General features: G+C 39.2%; 1 protein-coding gene across 3 annotated transcripts in view; it reads right to left on the minus strand.

Annotated features, from left to right (window-relative positions):
- Positions 1-16595, minus strand: part of PNPLA8 (patatin like domain 8, phospholipase A2) — a 36366-nt gene extending 19771 nt beyond the window's left edge. Inside the window, exons 1-8 of one of the 3 annotated variants that reach the window (XM_084517133.1) lie at positions 16486-16595; positions 16246-16340; positions 14595-15448; positions 14009-14158; positions 12633-12784; positions 10918-11012; positions 5350-5521; positions 1896-1953 (exon numbers count right to left, since the gene is read on the minus strand). In XM_084517133.1, the coding sequence (XP_084373259.1) occupies positions 1896-1953; positions 5350-5521; positions 10918-11012; positions 12633-12784; positions 14009-14158; positions 14595-15425 (1458 nt within the window). In that variant the 5' untranslated portion in view covers positions 15426-15448; positions 16246-16340; positions 16486-16595. Of the gene's footprint in view, positions 1-1895; positions 1954-5349; positions 5522-10917; positions 11013-12632; positions 12785-14008; positions 14159-14594; positions 15809-16245; positions 16341-16485 lie in introns of all 3 variants that reach the window. The other 2 variants (XM_084517132.1, XM_084517134.1) reach the window with 2 other exon arrangements.
- Between the last annotated feature and the right edge of the window lie 1875 nt (positions 16596-18470).

Genomic DNA, 18470 nt, shown 5'->3' on the forward strand with positions numbered 1-18470 from the left:
AAATCCTAATGGAAGTGAAAAGTGCACTAGAAGTAGGCCTGCACAATTCTCACACAGTAACAAGCAAACGGTAACTTAGGTATTAAATACATATGTAAGAAACATCATTCAATTTCTTTCTCCTAGGAAACAATTACTTACCACTGCAACCTCTGTTAAAGGATTGCAGGAAAAATCTCTTTCAAAGGGGGGGAAAATCTTTGAAAGACTTTCTTTCAAATTTTTTGTAAGGACATGTAAACATCATTAAGCCACATACATAAGTTTAAGTGAAAGGCCACAGCTGCATTTCCATAAAATGCATGACTGCAGAATTCAGCACATTTTACAGATATAAATGCATGAGGTGGGAGTACCTATAATTATGGGTGAGTGTTAGAATTTGCAAGACCTTTTTGTGAGGATGTACCCAGACTGCCTGGCCCTGTTTAGAACAATACTCTATAGCAGACAAGTGGGTGTTCAATTCTATTTTGTGTACTGTTTTACTGAATATTTTTTTGTATGTGAAACATTACTCAACAACACTAGCAGCTGATGCTGTGATATCGCTGTATCCATTTCCATTATTCAGCTACGTAAGTAGCTGAATTAAAATAATAAAAATAATTTAATACACAGCAAGTTCACCTCCATAAAAAAAGAAAACAAAAGCGTAACTTCTAAATGAAAATGAGAAGGAAAATGAGTGCATGATTTATATTATATCATTTGATGGAGAAAAAAGTTTCCTGTTTTGTCAAAAGAAAAGCCTGGTTCTCATCACTACAGAAAGAAACACTTTGATAAGTTTTCTATTAAATTTTCTAAACTGATGCTTTTTTTTTTTTTTTTTTTGTAACATCCATATTCCCCGCTTCTTGAAGCGAAAGTGTAACTTGTAAAATGCTGGGCATCTTTTGGAAAAATCCATCTCTTCCTGAATTTAACAGCATCACAGAACACACAACTGTGTATTTTGATTTTACTGGCCCTGCAAAGAGTGCCAGCACTACAAAGTGATTACTGTGAATAACTAGTTTCAACTCTATTTATATTCACGTTTTATTACTGAAGAACATGGAAGGAAGCCAAAGATCCCAGTTCAAAGATAACTTTCAAGTCAATATAGAATAACTTCTCTCTCAGAAAGTAACATACCACTCCAGCCTTTTCATGTCCTTGTTTTAGGCATGGAGTAGGAACGCGATCAGTCAAGCACATGTTTCTATGTTTAGAAAAATGTGAATGTCTTCCATTTAACAGTAAAGCATTGAATATACTGCTATGACACCAAAACACCTGTTAATTGCAGATTGTTCTGAAATGTGCTATTATATTTCCCTTCTTTCTTCACACCCTACCCTTCACCAAAAATACCCATGCTTTCTCATCTTTCACTCTTGTGCTGCTGCTGAATATAAAACCCCTCCAACTAAATGGTGCCTTTTAGATGATACAGAAAGAATAGAGAACTTAAGGCCTGCAAATGTGAATGGAGAAAACCTGGTAGTCCAGATAAACTGAAAAGAGACTCCTTCCTGTTACTACACAGTAAGATACTGCATTTGACATGATCTCCAGATCTCCATTTGATCTCCAGATACTAGAATTTTCTTGTATCCAAAAACAAATTTTGCACAACTTCAAGAGGCTGACCTAAGTACCCCTCTGCTTACAAACCTGAAACATACTTTATCTTGTAGTGTTACCTAAAACCGTAAGAAATTGCTAAAGAAATTAAAGTGTCTAATTAATTTTTATTCTTTATTAGCACAGGTTATCTTATACAGATGCTTGCAGAGCTTATCAATACCCTTAGTATTTATCCAATATTCTTCTAGCGATAATACTCAAACCCTGTTAAGTACTTGTGAAGCATACAGTTTGTATTGACCTCAGAACATTGTACGTACCTTTGGACATTTGGAATTTCTTGCCGTTTCAATCAAAAGATTTGAGCCCATTTTTTCTCTGCAAATAAACGTAAAAAATTGAAAGTGCTCCATCAGCTTAGCATGAATAAAAGACATACATTTTTACAACCCCCAACTTCTCTAAGAATTTTGCATTTAGAAGAAACGATGCTTGGATTTCACTTTAATGATCAGAATTCCACAACAAGCTTAAAGAGTTAATGAAGTTAACTTCAGTTAACCAGTACTTCATACCTACTAGGCTGCTGGAAGTAAGTCTGAAGAGTGACTGAAGTCTTGATTCAGTTACTCACTTTGCTACATACTTAAACAAAAAATCAGTGTATTTTTGCATTACTCAACTACTTTATGAGAGGACAGTAAAGTACTTCGCAGCATTTAAGAATCCAAAAATCAATAACCTCATTAGGCAGTTTTACAGGAATGAAAGTAACTCTCCTGAACTGTTTTACATTATGCAAAGATAAAAGAAATGCACTGTTCTGCATGATTTGGAAGAAAGTTGTAAGCTTATTTTCCGTAATGATAATTCGATATACATTTAGTATTCGTTTTTCAGGTGGAATTTTTTCCTATTCAGTTTTCTAATCACTAATTAAAAGGTAGCCCTCCTGCATAATGCAGGACACTGGAGAATATCAGCATACTAGTTAATCTCATAGCAGCATCTATTTCAACTTCCATTTGCTTAGAATCAAGATATAAAAGCCTACAGAGTGGGTGCTCATCCATAACAATTCAGGAGGCTTTCATTTAAATCAGCAAGTTTTTCTGTTAGTTTCGTTTTTTGTTGTTTTTTTTTTTTTTTTTTTTTTTTTTTTAAATGAGATTTTAGTTAGCTTTTCAAACAAAACAAAACAAAACACCTCCTAGCTACTCACACTAAATTTCTCCAGTTGTTTGTCAAGATAGTATGAGAGGAAAAAATGTGAAAAGACAAGAGAAGACAAAAACTGGTACTATACACCAGATTCTCCTTGTAAATGCAATTCAATACAGCATTTCATAGACTGATGTACAGATTATACAGTAGGTATAGTTTTGTTCACAAAGTAATTAAGATAACTGATTAAAACCATTCTTCAAATTGTAACAGGAGTCAATAAGAAATGTTAAAATAAGTTACAATAATATCTAAGACAATCAATTCCCTAATACACTGAATAAGAAGTTAAACAAAATTAGTTGTAATTTTCAGAAATGGAATTTATGATGTACCCCATGAATTAATTCAATATTAGCCTTAGCCTAATGCAACACTAGCTGAATTATTTTCAGCAAGAATACTTCTCCTGGAAGTAATCCCATCAAATGCTAAATGTAAGTTGCATGTCTATTCATTGGAAATTTATACTCTATTTCAAGCAACTCTGACAAACCTAACTACCATTTAAACAGAAAAAAAAAAATCACCTCAGCATTGCTAAGACTTATATTTAAAGAAAATACAAAGTAGTTTTCCTATGCAATTACTTAAAGTTAGATCTGAGCTTATTTCCATAAAGAGATGCTATAAGACCTTTCAATTTCTTTCTTAGTTCTAGGCTGTGAGGAAACCAGCATGAAATCCTACTGTTTCAATGAAGTGTTGTGTAGGTATAGCATCTCCCATCAACACTGCAGAACTGGGTCAAAAAAGAGTAATCTGTTAATCACTAGATTTTATTTTTAATCTATGAATTAATATAATTGCCTCACTTTTGTCCACTGTCCATGAATAGAGTACTTTACCTCCCTTGTGTTATATGCAGCTACAGAGAATAAGAGCATTTTAATTAAAGGCATGCGAAATACTTCCAAACAAGGTAATCCTGGTCTTTCTAAGACTGTTCCAGTTGGGCAGGGGAAGAAAAGAGGTATTTATTTGCCTTGCCTCTCTTCTGGAAGAAAGAGGACCTCCAGATATCTTAGAAGAAAAGATACATGATATTGGTATCATTAACATTTAACTTTCCTAAAAATTTGTAAAATCACAAAGAAAAAGTGCTTGGAAGCCTATCTTCACTTCAACAAGCCATCAATATTCTTAAACCTCAGGCAGCAGAAGTCACTGTAATGTCCAGAAGAAACACTTTCAATCCCATAAAACGCATTAACCACATTTCCAAATAAACCTGTTACTTCTTATCCAGAGAAGCTTTTTACCATTTTACATTTGCTCTCAGAGTAAGTTGTTTCTGTTCTTTCAGAATCAGTGTCAGTTTCCACTAAAAATTATAAATAAGTGAGCTATTGTCATGCCTCTGGCCAGGATGGAGTTAATTTTCTTCATAGAGGCTCACACAACATTGCTTTGGATTTTTGATGAAAGCACTGGTGATAACACACCAATGTTTTTAATTGTTGCAGAGCAGGGCTTACACAGAGCCAAGGACTTTGCAGCTTCTCGTGTTGCCCTGCCAGTGAGGAGGCTGGGGGTACACAAGGGACAGAACCAGGACAGCTGACCCAAACTGGCTACAGGAACATTGCATACCATGTGGTACTGTGCTCAGCAATAAAAGCTGGAGTAAATAAGGAGGGAGACAGGGACATTCAGAGTGATGGTGTTTGTCTTTCCAAGAAACCGTTATGTGTGATGAGCCCTGCTTTCCTGGAAGTGGCTGAACACCTGCCTGCTGATGGGAAGCAGCAAATAAGTTCCTTGTTTTGCTTTGCTCTCTTGCACAGCTTTTGCTTTGCCTAGGAAACTGTCTTTATCTCAACCCAGGAGTTCTTTCACTTTTAACTTTCTGAATCTCTCCCCCATCATTCCTGGGGAAACTGAACAAGTGGCTTCATGGTGCTGAGCTGCCTGCCAGGATTAAAACACAGCAACTATCAACACGAATACAAATGAATAAAAGTAATAGAATTTTTAATAAGCATTAGCAATTTCTTCCACTGATTTCCCCCCCCCGATATATTCATTAACACACCTGTATACATATCTCTGAACAAGTATCTTCTTATTGCTAACTCTAACAAATTGGATATTTTTTCATTGCAGTCCTTACAGCTCTTTTCACTTTTCAAAGGAAGGGGAAGCAGGCAAGAAAACTCAATAGAGCATCTAAAATTAAAAATGCCTACTACAGCATATTATTTCAGTTCTTGCTGTGTCTCCTTAAAAAATAAAAAGGCACAGCATGTGGCTAGTAAAATCTGTAGCAGATCTGTAATGAGTCAGATGAAGCAGAGTTGGCAAACAGACAGGAATATAATCAGAAAGCAGTGCACTAAAGCTTACTTTATTCCTCAGAAACAGAAACCATTACATTAAAGGCTTTAAATGTTTTGGTAAATAGAAAACAGTTATTTCAGAAGAATGAGAATATAGGCTAATCCTTTTTCTTTGTTTTTAAGAATTTGCTTACCATGGAAACAATAACAAAAATGAAGGCTCTCAAACTTGCATTAAAAATCAGGTTAAAAATAATTTATTTTTACTTACTTGAGCATTTTTTCCCAGATATCACTGTCATAAAAGGCATGGCTCCAACCCATTTTGACTGTTCCAACAATTACATTCTGCTTAAAAACGTCTGATCCTAACTTGCGATACAGTTCTTCACAATCATCCAGAGGAATATGGAACAACCCCAACATAAAAGCTAATATAGCTCCTGAAAAGAAGTATTTTGAAGTGTTAAATGTAACATGGAATAAGATTACAATGATGGATTACCATTAACATAGTTCACAGGTTAGCAGAACATCTATCTTGAAAAGGGAAGATTAACTGACGTTTATATCACCAAATTACTGTTCAAATATCATAAACCGTGCTTTAGAAGGACATATCTTTCATAAACAGAATGTAGAGAAATTGACAAATGACATTATTTTGTTTTGCAGATTTCATCATTGCAAAAACATACATGGCTGATATGAAATTAATTCCACTGCTTTATTTGGAAAGAGAAATGAGGATGAATAATCTATGCTGTAGTATTTAAAAATATTTGGAGCACTGCTTGCAATCTTCCAAACTCCTTGATTGACTGAAGAAAAAATCTAGGAAAATTCTGTGAGACAACAGGAATTTTGCCTGTTCTTGAATACATTTGGTGGCAACCATTTACAATCAATCACTCAGAGAGACCTTGCAGAGGGATCTAGATAGTTAGGAGCATTGAATGATCATCAACAGAATGAAGTTCAACAAAGGAAAATGCTGGGTTCTGCACCTGAGACACAGCAATGCCAGCCACAGACACAGGCTGGGAGATGAGCGGCTGGCAAGCAGCTCAGCAGAAAGGGATCTGGGGGTGCTGGTCGACAGCAGGCTCAACGTGAGCCAGCAGTGTGTCCTGGCAGCTAAGTGGGTAAATCGCATTTTAGGATGCTTTAAGCACAGCATGACCAGCCAGTCCACGAGGTGATTCTCCCTTACAAGTAGCATTAACATGGCCCCACCTTGAAGATTGCATACAGTTCTGGTCTCCACAATATAAAAAGCATGTTAAGGGTCTTGAAAGCATCCAGAGGAGAGCACCAAAGGTGGTAAAAGGGCTGCAAGGCTGTGAGGAGAGGCTGAAAACACTTGGGTTGTCTACTCTCGAGGCTGAGGCGTCCTTGTTGCCCTACAACTTGCTGAGGAGGGGAAGTGCAGAGGCAGGTGTCGGTCTTTTTGCCCTCATAACCAACAATGGGATATGCAGGAATGGCACAAAGCTGCGCCAGAGGAGGTTCAAACTAGGTATTAGGAAAATTTCTTACCATGAGGGTGGTCAGACACTGTAATGGGCTTCCTAGAGAGGTGGTTGCTGCCCTAAGCCTGTCAGTGTTCAAGAGACATTTGGAGAATGCTCTCAATAATAGGCTTTAACTTCTGGTTTAGCCCTGAAGTGTTCAGGCAGAGGCACTGGATCTTTGAAGGTCCCTTCCAAAAGATTTTTTCTATTCATACATACTGCCATCTAGTGTGTGCCTAAAAAAGGCATGACCTACCTCTGTAGGAACAAAACAATTTCCAAAAAGCAAGACTGTAGAATATCATTAAAAAGACTTTTGAAATTTACAATCAATACATTGCTAAAATTCTAAGGAATGTTAAACTGAAAGGGGTGTGTGCAACCTCTGAATCTATTTGTGCAACGCTGAGATATAACTAAAGCATTAAGGAAAAATAGGACTAAGGTCTTTCAAATTTGGAAATGAATGCAATACATTTGAATAAAGTTCATTTCAAAACTAAATTCTTGAAATGGATTAAGAATAAAACACACATGCAGAAAGAACTACATACAGCCACAGATGGCTTTAAAGGAAACACCACTTCCAAGCTTCTTCCCTTCTCACAGACCCCCCAATCATGATAGCAGTGTCAATGTATCAACAGTCTCCAATTCTTAAGTGTAGCACACATCCTTAATTTAACCTGGGGCTACTTGTCACATTAAATTTGTGTCAAGAGAAACTTACTCGACTGTCATATCACACAATTCAACTCAGACCAAACATCTATCAGCAAAGAAAGTTTTCCAAAATCATGCAAGCTCTCTGCTACCTTATTTTCCTCTTTAGTCTCTAGCACTAATTCTACAATATCATGTATTTACTATTTTCATGATTAGTTTCAAACTGAAGGGCAAACTTCATGCGAAATACAAGCTCATTTTCCTCACCACCACCTGAGAAAGAGCACCAAAACCCTCACTCTGTGTCAGCATGCAAGTGGCAGTAGGTATTATCAGAGTCAAGTTACACGATAAAGGGCTTTGCTGAAACCTGCTGCATGGTAACAAGACACACACAGGAGAGCAAGCTTAAAATCAGAGTCCAGGCTCTATTTGATGGCCTAGTGAAAGAGCAGCTCACACTCTCAGTCTTGACTGTCAACACTTCAGGGGAAAAAAAATAAATAATTAAAGCCTGGGAGGCTAAGGAGCATATCTTGAAGGACATGGGTCACTAATAAGACACAAGATAGATAAGAATATAACCTGAAAGAAGTAGTATTTCTTCCTTATTCAACACTAGTAAGAGTTCAACTGAAATGCTCTATGTTGACTTGCATGATGTTCTTGAAAAAACAAATGGACAAACTGAAAAAAATCCACAAAAAAAAGCACAACCACACATCAAGAAGTCTGTTGACAAGGAAAGCCTGAATAAACTGAGTATAGCAAAAGCCTTCATATACATAAGAGGCTAATGCAAAGAGAAAGAAAAACAATGTCCCTGGGGAGTTGGGACAAGAAGAAACATTTGAACTGCAACAGTAGATTGACATTACATTTGGAAGTTTTGTTGTCTAAAGACAGCAGAGCACAAGTTTTCTGAAGACATCTGTTATGATTCAGAGTCTGACAACTGTCAGCAGTGAAACATTCATAGCTGATCCATCCCCTGGGAAATGAGATAGCCTAAGGTCAATGTCAGCTCTATAATACCATGACTTGACTTATTTATGAGTTTTCCTGAAACTAGATTTCTGTCAGAAAGGTGTTTAAAAAGCATTTCAAAACTGGAAAGAAAATACGAGGAAAAAAGAGATTTTAATATAGAGACATGCCAACTTTGTTCCAGGAGGCTCCTAACTTGCAAATCACCAAAGGCTGGGAGAACGCATAGGGGAACCAGCCCCATGTTTTTCTTGTGAATTCTACATTGCACAGAATTTACGTCAACTTTTGCTCCATAGAACAACGTCCAGTGGCTCTCTCCGTTTCACATGCTCGTGGATTTTCTGGTGCTTCCCTACCCAGGTATTGTGCTCAGCAGTAAGTGACCTAAGCGTCCAGGGCTCATTATGGCATCATTTCAGCGATCTTTCTGTGTGACTGCCACATTTAAACCCTATGACCAACAGTGTAGAGAAGTACAGAGAAACTAACTACAAAGACAGATTGATGTTGAAGTCACAGCACACTGATTTCTTAACCTCAAAGGCAAAACAGCTAAAGGATTGTAAGAGATGTGAAAAGCACAGCAGAAAAAAAAAAAAAAAAAAAAAGAACTGTAATGCACAAGGGGTATAGCTTTTATCACTTAATACACCACTTCTGTAAACCATCATTCATCCAGCTGCAAGCTTCTGCAAATCCTATCGGTACACGAGCTGTCAACACAAACTGCAGTGGTAACGTACACAGCTAGCACGTGCTGACAAACATGCACATCCTCTCCCAGTCAGGTACTGTCACCTATTGCACGTTGGACTGGTGCAGACAAAAACTTGCTTGTGGAAACAAAGCTTAACAGAAAGAGTTAAGTATTAGCAGTTAAAAACCCCAAGATCTGGTGAGAAGGATTCAGAATAAAGTTAGTTCTAATTACAAGTGGGATTGAATTGAGTAAGAACACCGGGCTTCTCTAGCAAAGATAAAACATCTTCATTGTGATTGAAGATGACAGTTTCACTAACAGAACTTTTCTAATACCTTCCAAAAGAAATAACCCCTCACACTGCTAAATAAATTTATCAAGAATTTTTTCAGACTGTCAAAAAAAAAAAAAAAAAAAAAAAGTAAACCAGGCAACGATAGCGTGTCTGCAAACAAATTCTGTCTAGTAGACCTAACCATTCACCCCTTCTCTACTATTTTGAACCTACTAAACACATCTTTGGAAACATGGACAATGTATTTACCCACAGTGATCTGCATTTAATACATTTTAGAACTGAATTGTACTGGAAAATAAGTATATTGAAAAAAAGAATTTGGGTTTCAAAAGGAAACCGAGTTATTGAACTAGAGCATACCTCACATTTTTAAACAGTAATTTGCTGCCACTGGCCTAGCATAACATCTAAAAAGCAATGATAGTCTTTCTAAAATAAACTTACGTTTACAGTTTCCTACTTCCGACGGAGAAGCAACTTATCATTGAGTCACTGAGTAATTAAGGCTGGGAGGGACCTCTAGAGATTGTCCAGTCCAAACTGCTGGTCAAACAGGAGTTTCAACTAGAGCAGGTTGCTCAGGACTTGTTCATCCAAGTTTTAAGTGACTCCAAGGATGGATATTCCAGTCTGTTCAGGCAACTCTTCCCAGTGTCTGACCATCCTTGCAAGGAAAATGTGATTCCATGTACCTAATTGTTGTTTCCTGTACTGCAGCTTGTGCCTGCTGGCTTTTTTCCTACCACTGTGCACCTTCAAGAATAGGCTAGCTTCTCTATATTTTCACATTAGCTGAAACAGCAATAAGGCCTCCCTTAGCCTTCTCTTCTTAAAGCTGAACAAACCCAGTTCTTCCATCCTCTCCTCACACATTGTGACCTCCAGACCCCCAACGGTCTAAGTGTGCCTGTCAAACACAATCAGGATGTCAACATCTGCAAATGGGGAGCTGAAAGAAAACATAAAGGGGCCAGAGACCTTTAATCTGCTAGGTACATTACAAGCTAATATGTGATTGGCTTTTTTTGCTGCAAGGACACACTGATGATTCATGTTCAACCTGTTCCGAACAGACCAGGTCTTTTTCTGCTGAGCTGTTTTCTAGCCAGTCAGCCCACAGCACGTATACTAGATGAGGTTATTCCACCCTAGATGGATGACTCTGTATTTGCCTTTGCTGAACCTCAGGCAGTTCCTGTTAAACCATTTCTTCAGCCTATGAAGGCTGATCTGGGCAGTGTCCATCACCGTATTGACCCCCTAATATGGTATCATCCATGTTCTTCATACAAATGTACTCTGTGCCATTGTCGAGGTCGTTAATTAAGACAGGAAACATTACTGACCCACTATTAATCCACAGGGAATATCACATTTTTCTGTAAATGCCATAAACATCTTAAGACATTTGTAACTGTGCAAAAAATCAAGGTTTTATATTCACTGAAAAAGTGACAAATCTGTTTGAAGTTTCAATCAAAAGCAACCAGTATATCATGAATAACCCAATGTTTTAACTTACAAGAAAAAAAACAACTTTAAAATTACTCCTGTACTTTCCCAGCTTACACTCAAAGTCAGAAACCTGGCAAATATTGCAAAATCTACATCTATCTCCAGATGTTCTTGCTATATTTATAGCAAAATTCCAACTTGAGGATTAACAGTTACCTGTGCTTACACCACAAATGTAGTCAAAAAGATGATGAACTGGCTTTCCAGTAAGTTCTTCTAGTTTCCGTAGCGTTTGTAGTGCAACTAAACCCCTGAAACACACAAAAAAAAACATACATATAATGGCAGTTTTATCTTATGTAGGTTTAATTACGCATCCCTTTGATTAATCAGAACTGATAACTGCAATAACAAGAAGCCTGAATATTTCAGGGAATGAAAAAGTATTGGTATCAATACTTTCCAGGCCTATGCTAAAGAGCTGTGTATGGCTAAAGCTGCATCAAACCAAGCACCGCCTTGCCAACACATCCTGCTGAGATCAGCCCCTCCTTGCTACAAATTATTTCCCTTAATACAAGTTTAAACTTGTAAACTTTTCCACAAGCACTTACAGTTTAAATATTATGATAATTATACATTGTATTAACATACTAGCCCCATATGTTTAAGATACTGCTATCTAGTGCAAACACCAGGTTTACAAAAATTTACAATTAATGAGAAAATCATATAATGCTTGAAGGCAACTCTACTTCATAATCATTTGTTGGCAGGATGACAGCACGAAGAAGGCAAATTGAAAAAAAAGTCCTTATAATATCACTGACCTAGAAATCTAACAGAAACATTACAACTTTATTTATACATGTAGGCAAGCATTCAAATTTTTATTGAAAAGTAAACAAGCAAACATGCTTTATACTTCTGCCATAAGCATAATTATAATCAACTGCATTTACTTATTTGCCCAACGTTGAGTTTTACAGCTCACATGAGCCTGCACTTTTAAGTGAAATTATGTGACAGAAAACATCTTTGATCTTGTGCTGTTATCTGTGAACTATCTTTCTTTTTTACTTTGTAGTCTACACTGAACTTTCAGAAACATCCAAGCTGACATTGTCACATGCTTACTCCTTACTGAAGGCAACTGATTTTGGTGTAAATAAATACCATGGAGAAACAAAGTCAGCAAAACTATTTCTGTTATGACTTCATAATCCACTCTCTATCAACAAAAAGTTGTGAACCAGTAAACATTTGACAAGAAGATTTCTTCAAATGTGCCTGAAAACATAGCTTTTAACAAATATCAGATTTTAAACACTGCATATGCTTTCGCTGCTACTCTTTACAAATTGTGGTAGGTGAATAAATTCATGCAAGTAACTGAGGACAAGTGATACATCCATTTAATAAAAGCAGGTGTTGGTAGTAGGTAAAGAAATATAAACAAAAAGCTCTGTGAGAAGGGTTTTCACCATTAACCTATTCATTCTTTCATGTGACTAGTCCTGCTAAGGCACATTGTCCTCCAGAAGGGTACAAGAACAGGTTTTGTCTTATTAAGCTGACATAAAGTACAAAATACTACCAGCAATTCCTGCCAATTTTGAATTATGGAGATGAGCACTAAGTAAGATGACCATTTAATTTACTCATTTCCAAAACAAGAAAGGGCCAGTCCAAGAAGCACTGATGCATGTAGCCAACTTTAAAAGTAATTTCAGAGTCCCAGGACTATTAATCCATGGAAATTTAAGTAAAAATGAATACAGAAGTAAGTACCTATGACTTGAATAGTCAAATGCAACAGAACTGTAAATCAGACTTTGCATGTTTAGGCACAGAACTGTCAAAGAACTGAAATTCTATTTACAGTTACACTATGAAGAGATATACAAGCATCTATTAAAAACAAGTTTTACCTTGTTCCTCCTCCATCAATAGCAAGGACTCGAATTCCCCAGCCTTTCACAGGGTCTGTATATCCAATTATTGCTAAAGTCTCTCTAACAGCAGCCTGAAGACTTTCGTCATTTGCTTGTCTCAGTCGCAGGAGGCATGGGATTACTTTTTCCTATAGTTATGATAAAAGATCTTTGTAGTTATCAAAATGTTTATACCAAAGGAATTCACACTCATATTCACTACTTTCACATTTTAGAATTAAAGTAGTATATGAGTTACAAGAAAACTTCTTTAAGCCTGGATTTACCCATCTCTATATCTACCAAGGGGAAGAAACAACTCCAATATTATGTTGTACATCCCTTTTTGTTAAAAATAACCAGCTCTCACAACTCATCAATCAACTGAAATTAAAATCATTCTAATAACTATAAAAACTAAGTTTACTGTTATTTTAGTGTTGTTTTTTTTTTAAATTATTTAACCAGCAGTTTAGTTTTGTGGACATTAATGTCACATTTCCCAAATAGAAACTCCAGTATTGAGCACATGAAGTACAACTCAAAGCACAGATTTTAATGAATAAATATCACACTGATTCAAAGTAGCAAGTGCCTTCAAAGTATATTAATATCAAAACAAAACTTAAAATTCTTCACATTGACTGTTAAATTTGGAATTATTATCACAAAGATATTATAATCAACATGGGAGTAGTGAGTGCACTCTCTCATAATAAAATATTTCACAACTATTCATGTGCACGTCTGACCAATGCCCAGCCAGGGTAATTCTCCTGGCCTGAACTCCATCCAGCAATTTTACAATCCGTGTCACCCAACTGTCACATCTTGTGGAAAAACACATGGAACTGACAAACACCTGATTGGGCTAGAACAGCCTACCACCCACCTCCTGTCCTCACTGCACGCAGGAAAGAGAACGAACAGAACTAGATTACATAAAGTTCTTTGATTTCTACACTCCACTCCTGTCCTTTCTTTGAGGGGAGCATGCAAAGAAGCATCAAAACTGTTACACATAGGTAGATCAACCGTACAGTACATTCCCGTCTGGACAATTGCGAAAGAGAACACAGCGTACGACCTTCATCTACCACTAGAATAAGCTATATTATCTACCCACATGACAATGCTGTATGCTTCTAAATTAAACTTAGCAATCTTAACAGCCTTAGGCTAGACTACTGATAGTTTGCATAATGAATCTGCTTGAACCAGGTAAATAAAAAGCTAAAAGATATCCACACCGTAATCTTTACAAGAAGAAAATATGCCTAGCCCACAAATCACAGAAGAAAGTTTTATGTCATTCTATAAGAATACCTCTGTCAGATATTTATTGCTCGTCTAAGCATAAAGATTATTTGCACCTTAATTGCAACTCCTCTGCTCTCTGGAAATTCCAGAAGATGATAAGTCAGTTCTTCAACCCTGCTGATACAGATTCTTCGATTAGAGGATCTTCGTAGGGCTTGAACTAAAGCTCGAGTCCTGTTATCAATACTCACTCGTGCAATGATCTAAAACAGATAAGAGTTATACAAAGAACATAAAGCTACTCTAAAATATGTATACAATTTGTCAAGACTAATTCCAAAAGGTTATTTTAAGATTTCACAGAAGTCCTGGACAGCATGTCGTACAAGCATGTCTTAAACAGAAGCAGGCCTTGTTTACAAGGAAATAAATAAAGAATTCTTAGAACAACCAGACACCAAACAAATTGGCGTCAGGATTTCTGACTGGGAGAATTGTCAGGGCAACTCCAAAATGATTGGACCACGAAACAGTATGATGTTACTGTCACTGCAGCCAAAAAAAACAACTGGAGCTACAATGTATATAAATATGAACTATATGTATATACATGTAAATACATCTATACAGACACATTCTTACATAAAATATACCTAGACATAGAAATAATATATGTAAAAACAGTAAACAAAGACTTGCCTTTTCTCTCTGAATGGACAGATGCTTTTCCCGGTCTTCTGCTGTCTTACTCTCTTTTGCTTTGTCTTCCTCATCCTTCTCAGACCCTTCTTGCTCTATCTGTTTACTCTTTTCTGGTGCAGCAACTTTTGTTTCCGACCTTAACTTGGGCACCAACCCACCAATGTAACTGTCTACAAAAGCTTGTACGCTGTTACTGGGATAAGAAAGAAAGTTTGCAATACTTTTCTTAGTGGAAACTGGAAGAGCAGTACTTGTCTTTTCAGCATCCTGAGTCTCTGTTTCAGGAGCTAAAGTAGCTGTTGAAGTCACTGTCTTTTCTTCAGTAATTACAGTATTTTCTGATGAACCAAGCTTATTTGTCACTTCACTTTTAGAGTCCTGTAACAAAGCATTCCTCTTTTTCTCTTGATCCATAACGGAATTATTACTGAAGTACCAGTTGATATGGTCAGCTACAAAGTTGTAAGTCTCTCCAAAACTTGTAGAAAGGTAGCTTATGTGAAAAAGTTGGGTTTTAGAGGCTGAATCTTCTGGAGTATCTTGATGAGCGCCACTTGAGTTTTTTAGCATAGACTCCAAGCTTTCGTTTGCATCAGTGCATTTCCTGGCAGCTAGGCCTCTGTTGCAATCCTCCTGAGTTCTGGCATCTGAAATTTGTTTACCATTTTCCAGACTGGCACTGAGGTTATTTTCATCTGCATTACTTTTAGTTGTTTTTCCTAGAGTACCTGAGTGTGACTTTAACCGAGCTATCCGCGAAACCAGTTCACTGTGAGTGCCAGACACTGCCTTTGAAACAGACTCTATGGTATTCTTAATTCGTGACATGCGATTGTTCACTTTTGTAAGTCCTTTGGAAGAAGAAGTCAACAGTTTAGAAACTCTGTAGTATAAGAAGTCATGGCTGTAAATGTGCTTGTTATACCAAAATGTCCTGCTTCTGGCCCATTTACACTGAGGCTCGCTTGTATGGAAAACTCTAAGATGAACTCCATGATTTATCCTCCAGAAGGCTTTAGGTCTATACAAACACAGGTGCTTGGTTCTTTGCTTCCACCAAAGACTTTTTGGGTTAATCACAAAGAACAAATATGTATCTAAAGACAAATGAACTGTCATTACTTATAAATAATTACACCTTTCCTACGTTGCTTGTCTACTTCATTCCAGAAAATATATTTCAATAAATAAGTCCCATATCATGGTGTTACCTGGAAAACAAAAACAAAAACAAAATAAAACAGAAACTAAACAATGGCAACTCCAAACCAGCAACAAGTTAGACTGCAATCTCAGAGTTGTTTAAAGTAGATACAGCTTATTCATTGCCCCAATAAAGGCAGACAAACATTCAAATTACGTAATCTTGCGATACCGAGTGCCCAGGACATTCGGTAATACCATTCCAGCTATTTAATTTTAACACAATCTCCCTAAAAGGCCAGTTTATGTTCATTTTGAGGAATCACAGATTCATTAAGGTTGGAAAAGACCTTCAAGGTGCAACAGCTATCAAAAACGCTTATTAGCATATCGCAAACTGCTCGCTGGTCCTCCCAGTAAGCAGAAAGCTAAAAATCACCTGGTGGCACAGAGCAAACTGCTCGACAGCCCTCCCAACGAGCTGCACCTCTCCTTGGCACCTTACCTCGTGCCAAGTGACAGCCTTCCAAGCGGCGATGACATTACACTGCCATGAAGGACTCCTCCGAGGGCGAGCGGCCACCGGTTCCCTGCGCGACCCTTCGGTACAGAACCGCAGTTAGGCTGGGCGCGGCCTTTACCCCCCCTCAGGCCCCTCAGGCCCCTCAGAGCCCCCTCAGGCCGCAGCCCCACACCCCGTTGCCCACCTCAGCCCCAGCCCCAGCCCAGCCCGGCGCTCCCTCACCCACGTTGTCCCGGGCTGCTGTACACCCCCGGGGCGGGCAGCGGGGTTTATTTATTTATTGTTTTCACCCCTCCCCTCGCAGCGAGGCCGGACCCGCCGGGCTCTTGCCAGGCCCGGCCCCCTCCCCCCCCACCGGCCGCCCCCCACCGCAGCAGCGCAGGAAGCAGCTGGGCCGCGCCGCTGCGCATGCGCCGTGCGCAGCCCGCCGGAAGCGGCTGAGGCCAGGGTGGGCGGGGCAGTGCCAGGCGGGGAAAGGGCAAGGCGATGGCGGGGAGGGGTGGTGCGCATGCGCGGAGCGGCGACGTGCGGGGCGGCACGGCCGTCATGGGCGGTGGGGGGGCGCCGTGAGGGGAGGGGGCACTGTAACGGGGCTCCGCCCGGGGTGCCCGGAGCTAATGGTGGTGGTAGGGGAGGGCGGTGAATGTCTGGGGTGGGTCGTGGGCTCCTTGCCCTGGTCGTCAGAGAGGCAGCGGTTCTTGTAGGAGTCTGGATTCCAGTCGCCTGTCTGTGCTCTTACTGATTAAAAAGAATAAAGTGAATTTCCTTTCCTTGCGTTTTCTTTCCCCGGGAGAATTTGTGTCACTTGTGTGTTGCAGTTAGTGTCAGAATCAAATGGATTGAACTTCCTCCATCACATCATCCTCCAGCTGCTGAATACTGGATGAATCACAGAATATCCCAAGTTGGAAGGGACCCAGAAGGATCAAGTCCAACTCCTGGCTCCACAGAGGACCACCCAAAAATCAGACCCGATGTCTGAGAGCACTGTCCAAACACGTATTTAAACTCCATCAGGCTGGGTGCTGTGACCACTGCCCTGGGCAGCCTGTCCCAGTGCCCGAGCACCCTCTGGGTGCAGAACCTTTCCCTAACCCCCAGCCTGACCCTCCCCTGTCCCAGCTCCATGCCGTTCCCTCGGGTCCTGTCGCTGTCCCCAGAGAGCAGAGCTCAGCGCCTTCCCCTCTGTTTCCAGGGGATTATAGCACACTGAATAATTTGTAGTTCCTTTTTTTGTCCCCTCTCAGATTTTTATGAATCTTAAGAGTACCAGGGCAAGACACAGAGGCAGTTCTCCCAAAGCACTTCACCTCAGGGAAGTGCTCAGTGGCTCTGAGAGCTGCTTGTTGTCCAGAATCTCCATGGCACAGCACACCAACAGGTTGCACCCAATTACTCAGATCTTCTCTCCAAGGTCTTCTTCAGGTTGCTGCTTTCTGGACTGTGTCAGTCTTCTGCAGGTCTGGTCTGCACTCCCTGTCCATAGATGAATACCTACCTGTATTATTTAGTGATGGCCTACTGCTGGCAAATGTTTTTAAGACTTGTGGGCTATTCTTTAGTTTGGTGTGGGTTTTCACTATATATTGTAAGGTTTGTTTTTAAACCAAATGAATCATTGAATCATCTAGGTTGGGAATGACTTAAAGGTCATCGAGTCTAACTCTCAGCCTGACCTACTGAGTCCCATCACTAAACCATGTCCCTCAGCACTACATCCATCCATCTAAGGATAGGGGCTCCACCAATTCCCCGGGCAGCATTTTCCAATGCTTGACCACCCTCTCCATTAAGAATTTTTTTCCTGACACTTGTCACTTGATAAAAGAGACTGACACCCTCCTCGCTGCAGCCTACTTTCAAGTAGTTGTAATGCAGGTAGCAGGTAGCCCATTGTTTTGTGAGTTTCTTTAGGTAAAGGCCACTTATTGCTATGAGAACAACACAGTACTGGTAGATTTTAGGCTATGGTACAGGAGTAGTTTCTTTGCCAGGGGTTTTAGGCTAAGCAGCTTCCCTTGCTGCACCTGCTGTTCTGCATGCCCCAGGACTCCTCCTTGTTTGGCTGCCTGGTGAATCGGATTGGATCTTGTACCATGGCTTAAGAAGCAGTTGCCCATCTGAAGCAAGAGTTGAGCTGGCATTTAGTAGGATAAATTGCATTCTTATGGTAACAAAGAATTACGCAAAACAAGACCAACAACTTC

The sequence above is a fragment of the Aythya ferina genome (assembly GCF_964211825.1).
Source record: "Aythya ferina genome assembly, chromosome: 1".
Lineage (NCBI taxonomy): Eukaryota > Metazoa > Chordata > Aves > Anseriformes > Anatidae > Aythya > Aythya ferina.